Genomic DNA, 18,046 nt, shown 5'->3' on the forward strand with positions numbered 1-18,046 from the left:
CCCCTTTTCTCTCCCTCTCTCTCCCTCCCCTTTTCTCTCCCTCTCTCTCCCTCTCTCTCCCCCTCTCTCCCCCTCTCTCCCTCTCTCTCCCTCTCTCTCCCTCTCTCTCCCTCTCTCTCCCTCTCTCTCCCTCTCTCTCCCTCTCTCTCTCTCCCTCCCTCTCCCTCCCTCTCCCTCCCTCTCCCTCCCTCTCCCTCCCTCTCCCTCCCTCTCCCTCCCTCTCCCTCCCTCTCCCTCCCTCTCCCTCCCTCTCCCTCCCTCTCCCTCCCTCTCTCTCTCTCTCTCTCTCTCTCTCTCTCTCTCTCTCCCCCCCTTTTCTCTCTCTCTCTCCCCCCCCCCCTTTTCTCTCTCTCTCTCCCCCCCCCCCCCTTTTCTCTCTCTCTCTCCCCCCCCCCCCTTTTCTCTCTCTCTCTCCCCCCCCTTCTCTCTCTCTCTCTCTCCCCTTTTCTCTCTCCCCCCTTTTCTCTCTCTCTCCCCCCTTTTCTCTCTCTCTCTCTCCCCCCTTTTATCTCTCTCTCTCTCCCCCCTTTTATCTCTCTCTCTCTCCCCCCTTTTATCTCTCTCTCTCCCCCCTTTTATCTCTCTCTCTCCCCCCTTTTATCTCTCTCTCTCCCCCCTTTTATCTCTCTCTCTCCCCCCTTTTCTCTCTCTCTCCCCCCCCCCTTTTCTCTCTCTCTCTCTCTCCCTCTCTCCCCCTTCTCTCTCTCTCTCTCTCTCTCTCTCTCTCTCTCTCTCCCCCCCCCTTTTCTCTCTCTCTCTCTCTCTCTCTCTCTCTCTCTCTCCCCCCCCTTTTCTCTCTCTCTCTCTCTCTCTCTCCCCCCCCCTACATTTTTTTTTTTTTTTTATATCTGTACACAAATGTTTTGCTTTTAATTTCTGTTTTAAACTGAATGGGTTATTTTACAAGGTCATTGTTTATAATCACTTTAACTTTCTTTCCTTTTATGACAGAAATGGCAAAACTTGGCTTTGAGCTGATGCTGTGTCACGAAGGAGACGTTGATCTGATAAAGGTATTTGTTTGGTCATCTGCATTTGTATTCTAACTTTATATGATAACCATGAATTTGTTGAGCATTTTTTGCAGGGTGCACGGGGTGGCATTTATGTGCACTTGTCAGTAACATGTTTTGTGGTCTCTTACTTGAGATTTAAACCATATCTTAACCCAAGAGCAAAAATGTCATGTATTGCAGCTTGGCAGTCCTTTGATGTGATGGCTGCATTTGTTTTCCTTTTTAACTTTTTTTTAGCAAGTACAAAAAGTGCACATTCCTGCCAGAAGTGCAATGTTCTTTTCATTTGCATTTCTTCCTTGTTTGCAAACTATTAAAGCGGAGTTCCGTCAGAAAAATAAAATGTAAAGTCAGCAGTTACAAATACTGCAGCTGCTAACTTTTAATATTAGGACACTTACCTGTCCAGGGCACCTGCGATGTCCTCACCCGAAGCCAATCTGTCCATTGGCTTGAGTGGAGGCACCGGCATCTTCAGGAAGTAAAGCCTTGTTCCCTACTGCGCATGCACAAGTTGTGCTGCGCATTCTGAATGGTCCCTGCTGCCTTTTGGGACATGTGTCTCTCCCAGAAGACAAGAGGGGGCCGAACATGGTGTAGTTCGCTGTGGATTCTGCAGCACTTTTTCGCCAGAAGTGGAAGCAAATACTTGTATTAGATATCTGTCCCCCTACCCCCTGAAAGGCTGGATCAGTGGAAGTTCATTTTTTGGGTGTAACTTTAAACCCATCAGCATCAGTATTGGAAATGATCAAAGGCAGATTTATTAGTAGTCCAGCTTGGTGACAACCAGGGTTCCCTCCATAGATACACTAGAGTGAGTAAGTGTAGCCACTGAGGGACAGGAAATACTTTTATGTGCATGATTAAAAAGGCATCAAGATATAGAAAGAGACATGGAAACCAAACCAGACATATAATACGGTATTATCGCTAGACACTCACCCCAATTAGAGGTGGGGCTCAGTGGCTTGCAGCATATAGAGAAAAACCACAGCACTATACTAAGGATAGACGGGTATAGAGAAAGATGCCACATATAGAGCCTCAGAGATATAATGTCTGATAGAATACAAATCAAGTATCAAAAAAATGGGAGTTTTATTGGATAATAAATAAACTAATACCACAATGCATAAAATTATCAAATCCTCCACCATTCACCGTCTAAAGACAACGTTGTCTATGGACCAACAAACAGAGCATCCTCGCTATAAGTGCATCACCAATGGGAACCATAAAAAAAGCACTGCATAAGCAATGTGCAATATTGAAATGACACCGCCAGGGCCAAGCTGTCCTTATGTTGATGTAAAAAAGAAGGGCACAAATCCAAAGGGCTACAGTCCTATGGCTGAGGGGGACACCCGGGGAAGGAAATCTGTGCGGAGATCAGGCTGGTAGCTAGGGGAGCACCAAATGGAAATTTTGGTGCCGATACCGAAAATGAAGATTACACTAGGCTGAAAACCAATACTGAAAATGTTTTTTTTTTTTTTTTTTTTTATACAAACAGCGTGGTGTTTTATTGTATAAAATGAAAATGAGGACATACAGTATGCATTAATACAATATATGTGGATGCAACAAGTACAGCACATGGGTGTATACAAACATTTGACATAAGCAGTACAAATTGACTGGTTACAAGGTCACTGTGGTTCAAACAGATACAAAGACAACAAAAGAAAGAAAAGGATAAAACAATACTGAAAATTACTGTTTTAAAAAAATATTTTTTTATATTTTAAATAAAATGAATTTATATACTCGAGTATAAGCCAAGGCACCTAATTTTACCACAAAAAACTGTAAAAACGTATTGACTCAAGTATAAGCCTAGGGTGACCATCTACATGCCTCACTGTGCTCATGCCTCACTGTGCCCATACCTAGACTGACGTTTAACATGGGAGTCTATAAAAGGGGTGCCCGGCTTTGAAAAATCGGTGCTCCCCAGGCGTAGGTCCCCCAGACAACAAACTTTGCACACTTGTGGAAGAGTGGGGCTACATGTGTGCCAAGTTTGGGGTCCAGGAGACCCACGGCCGGCCGGTACCGGGTCACCAAAGTCCGGAAGATCAGGCGCAAAAAGGTGACTCGAGTATAAGCCGAGGGGGGCATTTGCAGCTCAAAATGTGCTGAAAAACTCGGCTTATACTCGAGTATATACGGTATGTGATGAACCCAGGACTATGTCCGCCGGCAATGCTTCCTTTGTCCAGAACCAGCACTATCCAAGACTCTTTAGCCCACCCAGTCACCAGACAACACCAGTCTTGGAGTAGCAAACAACAAACTCCTTTATTTTTCACACATGGACACAACAGATAAAATAACTCAGACTATTTTCCCCCCACCCTTGGAAAACATGTAATTAAACAAAGAAGATATTACACCAGGGATAGATTATAATTATTGCCAACATCCCATATGTTATAGAACAAAGAGAGTGTCCACCCCCCCCATGAAGGGACTGGGACTTTAAAGGCAAACAACAAATTTTAAACACAATTGTATATGATTAAATCATTCAACTACTATAAATATTTAAAGTGGAGGTTCACCATCAAAAAAAATTCTGACATCACACGGAGTCGAGCCATCCTACCGACAGAATGTTGGTGTTTTTTTTTTTTCTCAGCACATACCTCGTTATGTGCGATTCTCACCCCCCAGCAATCCCGCGGGACTGGGCGTTCCCAAGCACTGCCTGTGATTGACAGGCTTCCGAACGGCGCATACTGTGCGTCACAGATTGCCGAAAAAACCCGAACGTCGGTGCGGCTCTATACGGCGCCTGCGCACCGACGTTTGGGTTCTGTCGGCAACCTGTGACGCGCAGTAGGCGCCGTTCGGAAGCCTGTCAATCACAGGCAGTGCTTGGGAACGCCCACTCCCGCGGGATTGCCGTGAGGTGAAAATCGTGATAACGAGGTATGTGCTGAGGAAAAAAAAAAAAAACACCGGCATTCTGTTGGTAGGATGGCGCGACTCCGTGTGATGTCAGAATTTTTTTTGAGGGTGAACCTCCACTTTAAGAAGTCAAACATGTGGCAACATGTAATTGACTGACTGAATAAAATTCATAAACAAATCAAAATACATAAAAACATTACAATTTAAATACCGAGTTGTCTTCAAATCTTTGGGTGAAGCCCGACGTGTTTCAGGGAAATTCCCTTTCTTCAGGGGCGTATCCTTATTGGAAGACTTATAGTACCTAAGGAAATTATACAAAAAAAAATATGATCGGTGACAAGCATACAAGAAACAGATGAGCATCGTTGAAAAAGGAGAGATTAAGTAAATAACATCATGAGACAGTTTAACCCTTGGAAAACAGGGCGGGTTAAACTGTCCAATGGCAATAGACACACAGGTCAGGTGTGTTCAAACTTCTCATCAGTAATCATCAGTAAACATCATCATCTTATCAGCAGGGGGGCTGCTGGATGAGTCCCCCCTCCCTCTTTCCTCACAGCAAACACACTTACACATCCCATAATAGTTGAAGCATACAGTCACACCCACGGCTGATCAGTGGGTGCTATTTGAGTACAGCGTTGCACGACTGCGCAATTGTCAGTTAAAAGTAATGCAGTACCATATAGCAAAAATGACCAGGTCAGGAGGGGAGGGGTAAATCTTCCGAAGCTTTATAATGTACGAAATACCATCACATAGGTGTGCTCTGTAGCCCCAATGCAACTGCCTAACCAAATGTATAATTTCTTTTAGGGACTTGTCCCCTCAAGCAGACAACTTTTTCTCATGGAAAGTTTGCTGAATATTATTGAGATGCCCCGCAATATATCCAGGGTTTCGGGGTTGGAATGCTCCTCTGAAAGGTAAGCCATACTATGTGATTTCTTATTGTTGGGTTCTTTTTTCATCATTTACTTTAGTATGGCTTCTTTCTTTTCTGGTTTCAAAGGGCTTCAAACATGCTACTCACTGCTGTCTGTTACACCCCTCCCCAACTGTGTGTATCTCCCCATTCCCCCCGCCGATTGCATAATGCTAAATTGTAGTAATGCAGTCCCAGAGTGGAATAAAAGATGCTGGGGGGCTGTTCAGTTTCTAACTGTAGGGGGGCGGGGCTGGACGTGCGACGTCATTGATCGAGCTTCCCTATATCAGCACGCGCCCACGGCTGGGCACTTAAAGAGGATGTACAGGTATGTGCTTGTGCCCAGCCGAGCCATTCTGCCAACGTAAATGTGCAGGAGGCGGTCCTTAAGTGGTTAAGGAGTGCGGCAGTCCAGGACCACCTTCTATCCAATGCACCTGTGCATAGCCAGCACCTTTTTGGTTTAGTGGGACGGAAGCAAAGCCAAGGGATCAGCAGTTTTTAGAGCGGTATCATTTCTCAATAAATGGAGAATGGCGGCAGAAGAATTAGTCACTTTTAGAAAATAAAAACTGGGCACTCGCAGAGCTCCCTTCTAACTGAAAAACTATAGGAAGTAAGTGGACTTTCAAAATAAAGTTGGATGCAGATGGGAATATCCACACATACGAAGCCAGAGTAAATGCCAAGGGTTACTCTCAGAAATTTGGTGAAGATTACGATGAAACATTCGCTCCTGTTGGAAAACACTCCACCATCTGAGTGCTTCTTAGTGTTGTAGCCGGGAAGGGCACGCACGTCAAACACCTAGATGTTAAAACTGCTTTCCTATATGGAGACATTAACCACTTGCCCACCGCCTCATGTCTAAAAGACGTCCTGTTTTTAAAGATGTATATCTCGGTAACGGCAGCAGCTGCTGCCACAACCGAGGTATGCATCTTTAGTGCCGACGGTCCTGTAAACGATAACGGCGGTCTCCGCGGCGGATTCGCCGCGAGATCGCCGTTATCGGTGGCGGGAGAGGGGCCTCCCGCCGCTCTCCCGCGCCTTCCGCCGCTTACCGTAGCCGTCGGTAGCGGTGGAGGCGAGAGGGTCCGTTCGGCAAGTGACTGGGGACGAGACTGAAGGAAAAATCTCCTTCGCCCGTCCCCATAGCTCTGCTGGGCGGAAGTGACGTCAAAACGGCGGTCTCGCCCAGCGTCTTAAAGAGACAATTTTTTTTTCTGTCAGTTAAAAAAATTACAGTTTAATTTTTTTTTTTTTTTTTTTTTTTTTTGCATTTAAGCCTAAATATGAGATCTGAGGTCTTTTTGACCCCAGATCTCATATTTAAGAGGACCTGTCATGCTTTTTTCTATTACAAGGGATGTTTACATTCCTTGTAATAGGAATGAAAGTGATATATTTTTTTTTTTTATTTCAGTGTAAAAAATTATAAAAATAAATAAGAAAACAAAAAAAATGTTTTTAAAAAACGCCCCGTCCCGACGAGCTCGCACGCAGAAGCGAACGCATACGCGAGTAGCGCCCGCATATGAAAACTGTGTTCAAACCACACAAGTGAGGTATCGCCGCGATCGTTAGAGCGAGAGCAATAATTCTAGCCCTAGACCTCCTCTGTAGCTCAAAAAATGCAACCTGTAGAATTTTTTAAACGTCACCTATCGAGATTTTTAAGGGTAAAAGTTTGACGCCATGCCACGAGCGGGCGCAATTTTTAAGCGTGTCATGTTGGGTATCATTTTACTCGGCATAATATTATCTTTCACAATATATAAAAAAATTGGGCAAAAATTATTGTTGTCTTATTTTTTAATTCAAAAAAGTGATTTTTTTCCCAAAAAAAGTGCGCTTGTAAGACCGCTGCGCAAATACGGTGTGACAAAAAGTATTGCAATGACTGCCATTTTATTCCCTAGGATGTCTGCTAAAAAAAAATATATAATGTTTGGGAGTTCTGATTAATTTTCTAGCAAAAAAATTGTGATTTTCACATGAAGGAGAGAAGTGCCAGAATAGGCCCGGTGGGCAAGTGGTTAAAGAGGATCTCTACATGGAGCAACCACCAGGGTTTGAGCAGGGAGACAACCTTGTGTGTAAACTTCAGATAAGCATCTACAGTCTTAAACAATCTGCGGGGGATGTGGAATGAGACCGTGAACAAAGTACTGTATTTATCGGGGTATACCGCGCGCCGGCGTATAACATGCACCCCAAGCTTAGAAAGGTAGTTTAAGGGGAACAAAAAACCTTACATTTTTGCCTTGCGTCCAACGGCGGCCTTGTCCGGCGTCCGTCTGCGGCCTTGCACAGGGTGCGTCCAGCCTTGTGGGTTTCCGTCTGCGGCTTGCTTGCGCGGGGTCCATCCAGCCTTGTGGGTGTCCGTCCAGCCTTGTGAGTGTCCGTCTGCGAGTCCATCCGCACCTTGCCCGGGGTTGCAGCGGTGTTTGTTTTTGGATTTGGCGCCTCGGCCGAGCCCAGAGGAGCTGGATTTCCTGTGTGTTCGGCTCCTCTCGGCTTGTCTCTGCTCCTCTCGCGTGGCTGCGGGCAGAGCCGAGCCTAGCCGAGTGCGCAGTACACTCGGCTCGGCTCTAGGCTGCAGCGCTCAGAGACAGCGGGGATCGGCGTATATCGCTCGCCCACGATTTTCCCCTGATTTTAAGGGTAAAAAAGTACATATACGCCGATAAATACGGTACTTAAAAAGGGGTTCTCAAAAAGTAAAGCAGACCCCTGTCTCTTATACATCCTTATCTATGTTGATGAAAATATAACCTGTTTTGAACAAGAAGGGAATTACAATCAGTTCACAAGCTGAAAGAAAATTTTGAAATCAAAATCAGCTAGGGAACATTGGCTACTATCTGGGAATCCAAATAAAGAGAGAAGATGGAAGTTATCTTCTCAACCAATGTCAGAAAATCTCTGAAATATTGGAACAATTTTCATATGCAGGATGCAAAGGAAGTGAAAACTCCTATGGAACCAGGCTATCTAAAGAACAATGAAGCAGAAAACTTGCTACCCAACAATGACATGTATCTATAAACTGACAATATATACTGTATGCATTATACCTATCTATCCAGCAGGTGGCGCTGCAGTATTGTAGTGTGTTATCTATAGTAAGGTAATCTGAGGAAGTACCATCCTTATTGTGTTATACAGTATGCACTTGGTAGTGCTCTCTTCCTGTTCATGTTTCTCTATGCTGTAAGACCTGTAATATATTTTTCCATGAAAGTAAAGCTGTATTACTCTATCCAAGAAGCTTCCAGCGCTTATATCAATACTCTGCACAATACTTGCACCATGGCAAAGAGACTCCTAGTTCTCAGTGGAGCACACCTGCTGGGACTTTACCGCACACATAGTCCATTGATTTACTTATCTCTAGCTCCATAACCAGACTGGGGCTGGAGGAATAGTCTGCAGGAGCCTGTGCATTGCGTCAGCACTTCACTTATTACAGCTATATGGCTTCTCGGGTTCTAGGGCAAAAATATGTATCACATTTCTTTTTGAATATGCCTTTAAAGGAGAACTTCAGTCTGGTGGAGACCTAAGATGTTCTGTTTTCCACAATCATTTATCCATTAAATCTGATATGGGAAGACTTGGATGAGGAAGGAGCCCACGGTGTCCAAAATAATGCTACTCTTAAAGGGGTTGTAAAGGAAAAACATTTTTTTCATAATGAGCATCCTTTACCTGCAGACATTCCTCTTTTCACTTCCTCATTGTTCGTTTTTGCTCAGAAGTTGCTCTATTTCTTCTCTGTTCTGTTAACTTCCTGCTTGTCTGATTTACTTACCACCGTGATGGGAGGCTTTACTGCAGTGGGGAATAATGTCCTCGCCCCCTCCTGGGAACTACATGTGTGTGACAGGACGCTCTCTACGTGTTAAGAGACTTCAAGGAGATGTGTATTACTGGGTGTGCCGCAATGCATACTGGGAAATGTAGTTCTTACATGAACGAGCGATGCAAACCAGGAAGTGAATGAGAGAACAGAAACTAGAACGCCAGAGGTGATATAGATGAAGGAATTTAATAGGTATTTACTCGTTTTTTAACAGAATCATTACACTATTCTGTCTGTCTACCTTGCAGACATTCATTTTAGGCAAAAAAATGTTTTCCTTTACAAGTCCTTTAATAGAAGTATTCAATAATTGAAAATGTAAGCCTATAGATGGAGCCAACGCATTTCAGGGGAATCGCCTCCCCCCTTCCTTTCAGAGCTGTAGGTACGTGCTCATGGATAGGGTTGGGCTCGTAAGTGAGTCCTATATTTCAGACAATAGTTCAGCGGAGTACTTTATACTACAACTACAGTTGTGCTCATAAGTTTACATACCCTGGCGGAATTTTATGATTTCTTCGCCATTTTTCAGAAAATATGAATGAGAACACAAAAACTTTTCTTTCACTCGTGGTTAGTGTTTGGCTGAAGCCATTTATTATCAATCAACTGTGTTTACTCTTTTTAACCACTTGCCCACCGGGTTAATTCTGGCACTTCTCTCCTTCATGTGAAAATCACAATTTTTTTGCTAGAAAATTAATCAGAACCCCCAAACATTATATATTTTTTTTTTAGCAGACATCCTAGGGAATAAAATGGCAGTCATTGCAATACTTTTTGTCACACCGTATTTGCGCAGCGGTCTTACAAGCGCACTTTTTTTGGATAAAAATCACTTTTTTGAATTAAAAAATAAGACAACAATACATTTTGCCCAATTTGTTACGCCAAGTAAAATGATACCCAACATGTCACGCTTAAAAATTGCGCCCGCTCGTGGCATGGCGTCAAACTTTTACCCTTAAAAATCTCGATAGGCGACGTTTAAAAAATTCTACAGGTTGCATTTTTTGAGTTGCAGAGTAGGTCTAGGGCTAGAATTATTGCTCTCACTCTAACGATCGCGGCGATACCTCACTTGTGTGGTTTGAATACAGTTTTCATATGCGGGCGCTACTCGCGTATGCTTCTGCGCGCGAGCTCGTCGGGACGGGGCGCTTTAAAAAATTTTTTTTGGGTTTTCTTATTTATTTTTATTTAGTTTTAGAATTTTTTACACTGAAAAAAAAAAAAAAAAAAATTGATCACTTTTATTCCTATTACAAGGAATGTAAACATCCCTTGTAATAGAAAAAAGCATGACAGGTCCTCTTAAATATGAGATCTGGGGTCAAAAAGACCTCAGATCTCATAATTAGACTTAAATGCAAAAAAAAAAATAAAAAAAAAAAAGTCATTTTTTCAAATGACAAAAAAAAAAATGTTTCTTTAAGAGGCTGGGCGGGACTGACGTTTTGACGTCACTTCCGCCCAGCAGAGCTATGAGGACGGGTAAAGGAGATTTCTCCTTCAGTCCCGTCCCCGCTCAGCTGCCGGACACATCCGATCCCCTCCGCCGCTACCGACGGCTCCGGTAAGCGGCGGAGGGCGCGGGAGAGCGGCGGGAGGGGGGGGCCCCTCTCCCGCCACCGATAACGGCGATCTCGCGGCGGAGACCGCCGTTATCGTGTACACCACCGCCCCCTGAAAAGATGAATATCTCGGTTGTGGCAGCAGCTGCTGCCGTTATCGAGATATTCAACTTTAAAAAGAGGACGTCTTTTTGACATGGGGCGGTGGTCAAGAGGTTAAATCACAATCGCAACAGAAACTACCCAAATTACCCTGATCAAATGTTTACATACCCCAGTTCTTAATACCTTTACCTTCAATGCCAGCTTGAAGTCTTTTGTGGTATTTGTGGATGAGGCTCTTTATCTTCTCAGGTGGTAAAGCTGCCCATTCCTCTTGGGAAAAAAGCCTCCAGTTCCTGTAAAATTCTTGGGCTGTCTTGCATAAGCTGTGCGATTTTGAGATCTCCCCACTAAGATGGGCACTCCAGAACCTTTACTTTATTCTGCTGTAGCCAATGACGGGTCGACTTGGCCTTGTGTCTTTTGGATCATTGTCATGTTGGAATGTCCAAGTACGTCCCATGCGCAGCTTCCTGGCTGATCTAAATGTTGCTCCAGTATTTTTTGATAACATACTGCATTCATCTTACCATCAATTTTGACCAAATTTCCTGTGTCTTTTGTAGCTCAAAACATCAGCAATCCACCTCCGTGCCTTGTTGTCTCCTCTCCAAATGTAGTGTTTATGGTTGTGGCCAAAAAGCTCAATTTTGGTCTCATCACTCCAAATGACTTTGTGCCAGAAGGTTTGAGTCTTGTCTCTGTGCTGTTTGGCGTATTGTAAGTGGGATACTTTGTGGCATTTGCGTAGTAATGTCTTTCTTGTGGTGACTCGACCATGCAGCCCATCTTTCTTCAAGTGCCTCCTTATTGTGCATCTTGAAACAGTCCTGTATTTCACCTGAAGTTATTTGTGGGTTTTTCTTTGCATCCCAAACAATTTTTCTGGCAGTTGTGGCTGAAATTTTAGTTGGTCTACCTGACCATGGTTTGGTTTCAACAGAACCCCTCATTTTCCACTTCTTGATTAGAGTTTGAACACTGTTGATTGGCACTCTCAATTCCTTGGGTATCTTTTTATATCCCTTTCCTGTCTTACACAGTTCAACTACCCTTTCCCGCAGATCCTTTGACAATTCTTTTGCTTTCCCCATGACTCAGAATCCAGAAACGTCAGTGCAGCACTGGATGAAAGATGCAAGGGTCTGTCGGGAGTCCAGAAACTCATTGGCCTTTTATAAACACACACACACACTAATTACAAGCAAACAGATCACAGGGGAGGATGGTTACCTTTTTTAATAGCCATTCAAACCCCTTTGTGTCAACTTGTGTGCATGTTATCAGGCCAAAATCGCTATGGGTATGTAAACTTTTGATCAAGGTCATTTGGGTAATTTCTGTTGTCATTTTATGATTTAAAAAGAGTCATTCATTCATAATAAATGGCATCAGCTAAACACTAACCATGAGTGAAAGAAAAGTTTTTGTGTTATTCATATTCTCTGAAAAATGGACAAGAAATCATAAATTCTGCCAGGGTATGTAAACTTATGATCACAACTGTACATCAGTACAAGCCGCCACTTTGCCAAACTGTAGTACTAAATATAGGACTCACTTAGGAGCCCACCACCATTCATAAGCACTTACCTGCAGCTCTGAAGAAAGGGGGGAGGCGATACCCCTGAAATGTGTTGGCTCCATCTCTACGTTTTTGCGTTTTTACCTCCCATCAAGTCGCATTGTTTTGAACACTTGGCACTCCTTCCTCATCCAAGTTTTGCCTGGGCTGAAACAACGGCTCCATCATACCAATCAGGTAGCAGCCCAAGCCTAAAAAAAAAGGGAGAGGGGGTTAGCACCACCACTCACTAAATGGAACCACCTCATACATACCGGTGACTTCTAAATCGGTTCAGTGTGGTGTCCAGCTCAAATTAGTCGCATTTCATATGGGAGACAGTAGGGGTAATTACAAGGATATGCATAACAATTCCACGAGGGCGCACGCACGTGCACACACCCTCACACATCTGGATTATTTTATGCTTTGTAGTTTTACATACATAGAAACTGACCATTTTACTCTTTTATGTACACAACACAGAAGTAAAAGGGTTACTAAAGGAAAAGATAAATTTTGCGGAACCCCAAGGGGAGGTAATTAGGCAGTCATTGCAATCTCAAACCACCGGCAGGTCCAGATGCAGCTGGCCACTTTATTCAATGCAAGAGGTAAATAAAGTGATTCTAAACGCTAGACACCATCTGAACCAAATAAGTTTATCTTGGTCTCATCAGACCACAGGACATGGTTCCAGTAATCCATGTCCTTAGTCTGCTTGTCTTCAGCAAACTGTTTGTGGGCTCTCTTGTGCATCATCTTTAGAAGAGGCTTCCTTCTGAGACGACAGCCATGCAGACCAATTTGATGCAGTGTGCAGAGTATGGTCTGAGCACTGACAGGCTGACCCCACCCCTTCAACCTCTGCAGCAACGCTGGCAGCACTCCTTCCCAAAGAGAAGCTCTGGATATGATGCTGAGCACGTGCACTCGCCTTCTTTTGTGGACCATGGTGAGGCCTGTTCTGAGTGGAACCTGTCCTGTTAAACCGCTGTATGGTCTTGGCCACCGTGCTGCAGCTCAGTTTCAGGGTCTTGACAATCTTATAGCTTAGGCCATCTTTATGTAGAGCAAATATTTTTTTTCAGATCCTCAGAGTTCTTTGCCATGAGGTGCCATGTTGAACTTCCAGTGACCAGTATGAGAGAGTGAGAGCGATAACACCAAATTTAACACACCTGCTCCCCATTCATACCCGAGACCTTGTAACACTGAGTCACATGACAACATAGAGGGAAAATAAGTAAGTAATTGGGCCCAATTTGGACATTTTCACTTATGCCGCGTACACACAATCATTTTTCGGCATTAAAAAAAACGACGTTTTTCGGCATGCAGAAAAAACGACGTTTTTCCAACTTCATCATTAAAACGATGTTGCCCACACACCATCGTTTTCAAAAAATGCTCAAGCAAAGCGCGGTGACGTGCAACACGTACGACGGCACTATAAAGGGGAAGTTCCATGCGGATGACGCCACCCTTGGGGCTGCTGTAGCTGATTCCGTGTTAGTAAAAGACGATTCACGCTTTTCAGTCTGTTACAGCGTGATGAATGTGCTTACTCCATTACGAATGATAGTTTTACCAGAACGAGCGCTCCCGTCTCATAACTTGTTTCTGAGCATGCACGGGTTTTTAACGTCGTTTTAGCCCACACACAAAAAATGCAGCGCGTTTGAATTTTTTTTTTTGTCGTTTTTCAGAACCCGAAAAATTATGTGAAGCCCACACACGATCATTTTAAATTACATTTTTTAAAAACAAAGATTTTTGATCGTGTGTACGTGGCATTAGGCATTTGTTGCCAGCGGTTTGGACATTAACGGCTGTGTGTTGAGTTATTTTGAGGGGACAGCAAATGTACACTGTTATACAAGCTGTACACTCACTACTTTACATTGTAGCAAAGTGTAATTTCTTCAGTGTTGTCACATGAAAAAAGATAGAAGAAAATATTTACAAAAATGTGAGGGGTGTACTCACTTTTGTGAGATGCTGTATGTAGGCATATAGTAACGCCACCTTGGTATTCAAAGAGCTGCGGTGTGTGTGTTTCAATCGGTGGATTAGACGTCACTGAAAGTATCCACCCTCCTAATGCATTTCGCCTCAGAGGCGTCATTGGGCAGAATTGCCAAACACTAAGCCACTGCATATAAATGTTTTCCATCTTTTTTTCTGTATTTAAAAATGTAGATACTTTTATTTATGTTATTGATTAGTCTGTGCGTATCACAAATATCACAATTTTTTCTTGGTTTTGAATAAAAAAATAAAATAAAATTCTATTGAATTGTGCTTTGTCTTTTAGTGTCGATGAAGCTTTTACCAATTGTGCATTCGAGAACGAGAAACTCCTGCATGAGATTTTCTACAGCCATCAACTCCAGGCAACCCTCACACCCGAGTGCAATCCATGGCCAGCTGACCTCCAACCTTTACTGCTGAAAAAGGAACTGCCGGAGAGGTACTGCATGCTTCAAAATGGCAAAATCTGAACAATGTGCCCACATCCGAATCACTGTACAATCACTTTGTATTGTGGACAGTGGCGGCTAATGCTCAAAATGTTTGGGGGGGCGCAAACGTTAAAAAAAATTTGCAGCCTCACTGTGCCCATCAAATGCAGCCACTGTGCCTATCCAATGCAGCCACTGTGCCATGCCATCAAATGCAGTCACTGTGCTATGCCATCAAACGCAGCCACTGTACCATCAATTGTCACCACTGTGCCATGCCATAAAACGCAGTCACTGTGCCATCAATTCGCACCACTGTGCCATGCCATCAAATGCAGTCACTGTGCCATGCCATCAAATGCAGTCACTATACCATCAATTCGCACCACTGTGCCATGCCATCAAACGCAGTCACTGTGCCATGCCATCAAACGCAGCCGCTGTGCCATGCCAAACGCAGTCACTGTGCCATGCCATCAAACGCAGTCACTGTGCCATGTTATCAAACACAGCCACTGTGCCATCAATTGTCACCAATGTGCCATGCCATCAAACCACAGCCACTGTGCCATGCCATCAAATGCAGTCACTATACCATCAATTTGCACCACTGTGCCATGCCATCAAACGCAGTCACTGTGCCATGCCATCAAACGCAGCCGCTGTGCCATGCCAAATGCAGTCACTGTGCCATGCCATCAAACGCAGTCACTGTGCCATGTTATCAAACACAGCCACTGTGCCATCAATTGTCACCACTGTGCCTTGCCATCAAACCACAGCCACTGTGCCCCTCAATTGTCGCCACTGTGCCCCTCAATTGTCGCCACTGTGCCCCTCAATTGTCGCCACTGTGCCCCTCAATTGTCGCCACTGTGCCCTTTAAATGTCGCCACTGTGCCCTTTAATTGTCACCACTGTGCCCTTTAATTGTCGCCACTGTGCCCTTTAATTGTCGCCACTGTGCCCTTTAATTGTCGCCAATGTGCCCATTGTCACTACTGTGCCCCTTTTTGCCACTGTGCCCTTTAATTGTTGCCACTGTGCCCATTGATGCCACTGTGCCCTTTTGTCGCCTCTGTGCCCATTGTCGCCGCTGTGCCCTGTAAAATGCACTTACCTTAATCCTTCAACGTCCCTCGATGTCTTCTCCCGCCTTGGTGACGCTTCAGCCAATCGGGTTACCGATAACCAGAATTGGCGAACTTGATTGGCTGAGACGGCCGTCAGTCTTATCCAAGGAACGCACCCCCCGTACGTTCCCTGGATAAGACATCCGGGAGACGAGGGCTGTACTCGGAAAGCCTATCAGAGCTGCTGGCTCTGATAGGCACTTCCGCACAGCCAACCAGCTGCCGTTATTCAGGCGCTCAATTTCCGACCACCTGAATAGACCAGCGGCAGCTGGCAACAATAACATACATTCATGCAATGCATGAATGTATGTTATTTCAGTGGCGGTGCGGAGCCAGAGGGGGCAGCACTCCAGCACCCTCTATGGACGGACCGCCGCTGATTGTGGACTTGTTTTCATGGAGAATGCTACAATAAAAATGATAGATTATATATATACATCTTACACCAGGTCTGCCTGTGAGCTTTTCACAGATTTGTGTCCATTTCCACCAGCCTACCTAAAAAAAATAGGGATCCGTCATTTTTTTCGTTTTTAAGGTCGATCAGATCAGAGGGCAGTCGGGTGTAAAAGGCCAGTTGAGTACATTTACACCCGACCTCCCATAGAGCAGAGCAAGCTCTATCCATGTCTGCTCCACAGAAACTGAGCGGACACGAATGTGTCGTCAGCCTGATCTGATCAGCAGGGGATCTGTGTATAAAATCCAATTTTTAGCATTCCCGGCAATAAAAGTCATTTTTTGTGAAATACAGTAAAACCTTGGTTTGAGAGCGTTTTGCAAGACAAGCAAAATGCTTTAATAAATGTTGTCTTGATATACAAGCAATGTCTTGATATAAGAGTAGCGTCATGTGACAACTAAGCATACAAAATAAGAGAGGAGCCTCTAAGTGTAGCAATATGGTTACAATTAATGAAGGTACAACATTTAGCAACTTATTGCTACACTTAAGCCGCGTACACACGATCGGATATCTGATGGAATCTAACCCAATGGATTTTTTTGTCGGATATCCGATGAAGCTGACTTTCATCAGTCTTGCCTACACACCATCAGTCAAAAATCCGATCGTGTCCAAACGCGGCAACGAGCCGAAAAAAATGAAGTTCAATGCTTCCAAGCATGCGTCGACTTGATTCTGAGCATGCGTGGATTTTTAACGGATGGAGTTCCATACAGACGATCAGATTTTTCGATCGTTTTTTTATCCATAGGAAAAATTTAAAACATGTTCTATTTTTTTACACGGATGAAAATAAAACCGATGGGGCCCACACACGATCGGTTTGTCCGATGAACACAGTCCATCGTTCAGTTTTCAGCGGACAAACCGATCGTGTGTACACGGCATTAGAGGTGCCTCTCTTCTCTTTTACACCCTGTAAAAAAAAAATGCTTCGATATACAAGTGCTTTGGATTACAAGCATGTTTCTGGAACGAATTATGCTTGCAAACCAAGGTTTTACTGTATTCCCAAAGAAAATCACATCTAAAGGGATGCAAACCCTGCAAGTTTCCTCATTGGAACCCTGCAGGTGCAGCAGATGATTGATCATTTAAAAATCACTCCCATACAGATTCACACGGACTGAGAAAAACAAACGGCTATTTCTTCAGAATACCAAAAGGTAGGAATCTGCAATGATGTTTGTCAATATCCTTGCAATTTTACACAGATCACCCAGAGGGGAATATTATTTTTCTCAACAAAAGTGGAGTTACTCTTTTTTTTTTTTTTTTTTTTTTATTATTGTTTTTATTAAGTTTATGGACAATACATCGACATGACAGAAGACAGTACATACACACACAGCTCATATGCATCTAACATGAATCAACATATATGTCATCATACGTTGTTACATAGTGCTTCCTGAGAGGTGAAAATTTGCAGATATAAACAGATATGAACATGAACAGGGGGGGGGCTGCACTTACGGACCGCCCCGCAGTCGTTATACGTCGGCTGTTTGAAGAGGGATATCGTTATGGCAGCAGCTAGCTACCATAACCCCGGTATCTTCTTCTTTAGCCAGTGGTCCGCTGCAAGATAAAAGTGGTCTCTGCTGCGGATTCACCGCAAGATCACTTTTATTTGCGGGGGAGAAGGCCGCCCCCTCTGGCCACGCTCTGGTGCCCTCCGCTGCTTACCAGCAGCGGCGGAGGTGATCGCGTCTACTCCCATTGGTAGTATGGAGACGAATGAGGGGAATATGGCCTCCACCGATCTCCATATCATTGCCGGGCAGAAGCAACGTCAAAACAACACTTCCGCCCATAGCTCTTCAAGAGACGTTTTTTTTTTTTTATTCAATCAACTTTTTTTATTATTATTATTATTTTTATTACATTTTAGTGTAAATATGAGATCTGAGGTCTTTTTGACCCCAGATCTCATATTTGATCTGTCATGCTTTTTTTTACTATTACAAGGAATGTTTACATTCCTTGTAATAGGAATAAA

General features: G+C 43.9%; 1 protein-coding gene across 1 annotated transcript in view; it reads left to right on the top strand.

Moving 5' to 3' along the window:
* The window catches only part of HAUS7 (HAUS augmin like complex subunit 7), a 65,597-nt gene that overhangs the window by 32,739 nt on the left and 14,812 nt on the right, over positions 1 to 18,046 (top strand). Inside the window, exons 4-6 of the mRNA XM_040322898.1 lie at positions 952 to 1,013; positions 4,758 to 4,867; positions 14,295 to 14,450. Coding sequence (XP_040178832.1) covers positions 952 to 1,013; positions 4,758 to 4,867; positions 14,295 to 14,450 — 328 coding nt within the window. The remainder of the gene's footprint in view (positions 1 to 951; positions 1,014 to 4,757; positions 4,868 to 14,294; positions 14,451 to 18,046) is intronic.

This window comes from Rana temporaria, chromosome 9, assembly GCF_905171775.1.
Source record: "Rana temporaria chromosome 9, aRanTem1.1, whole genome shotgun sequence".
Classification (NCBI taxonomy): Eukaryota; Metazoa; Chordata; class Amphibia; order Anura; family Ranidae; genus Rana; species Rana temporaria.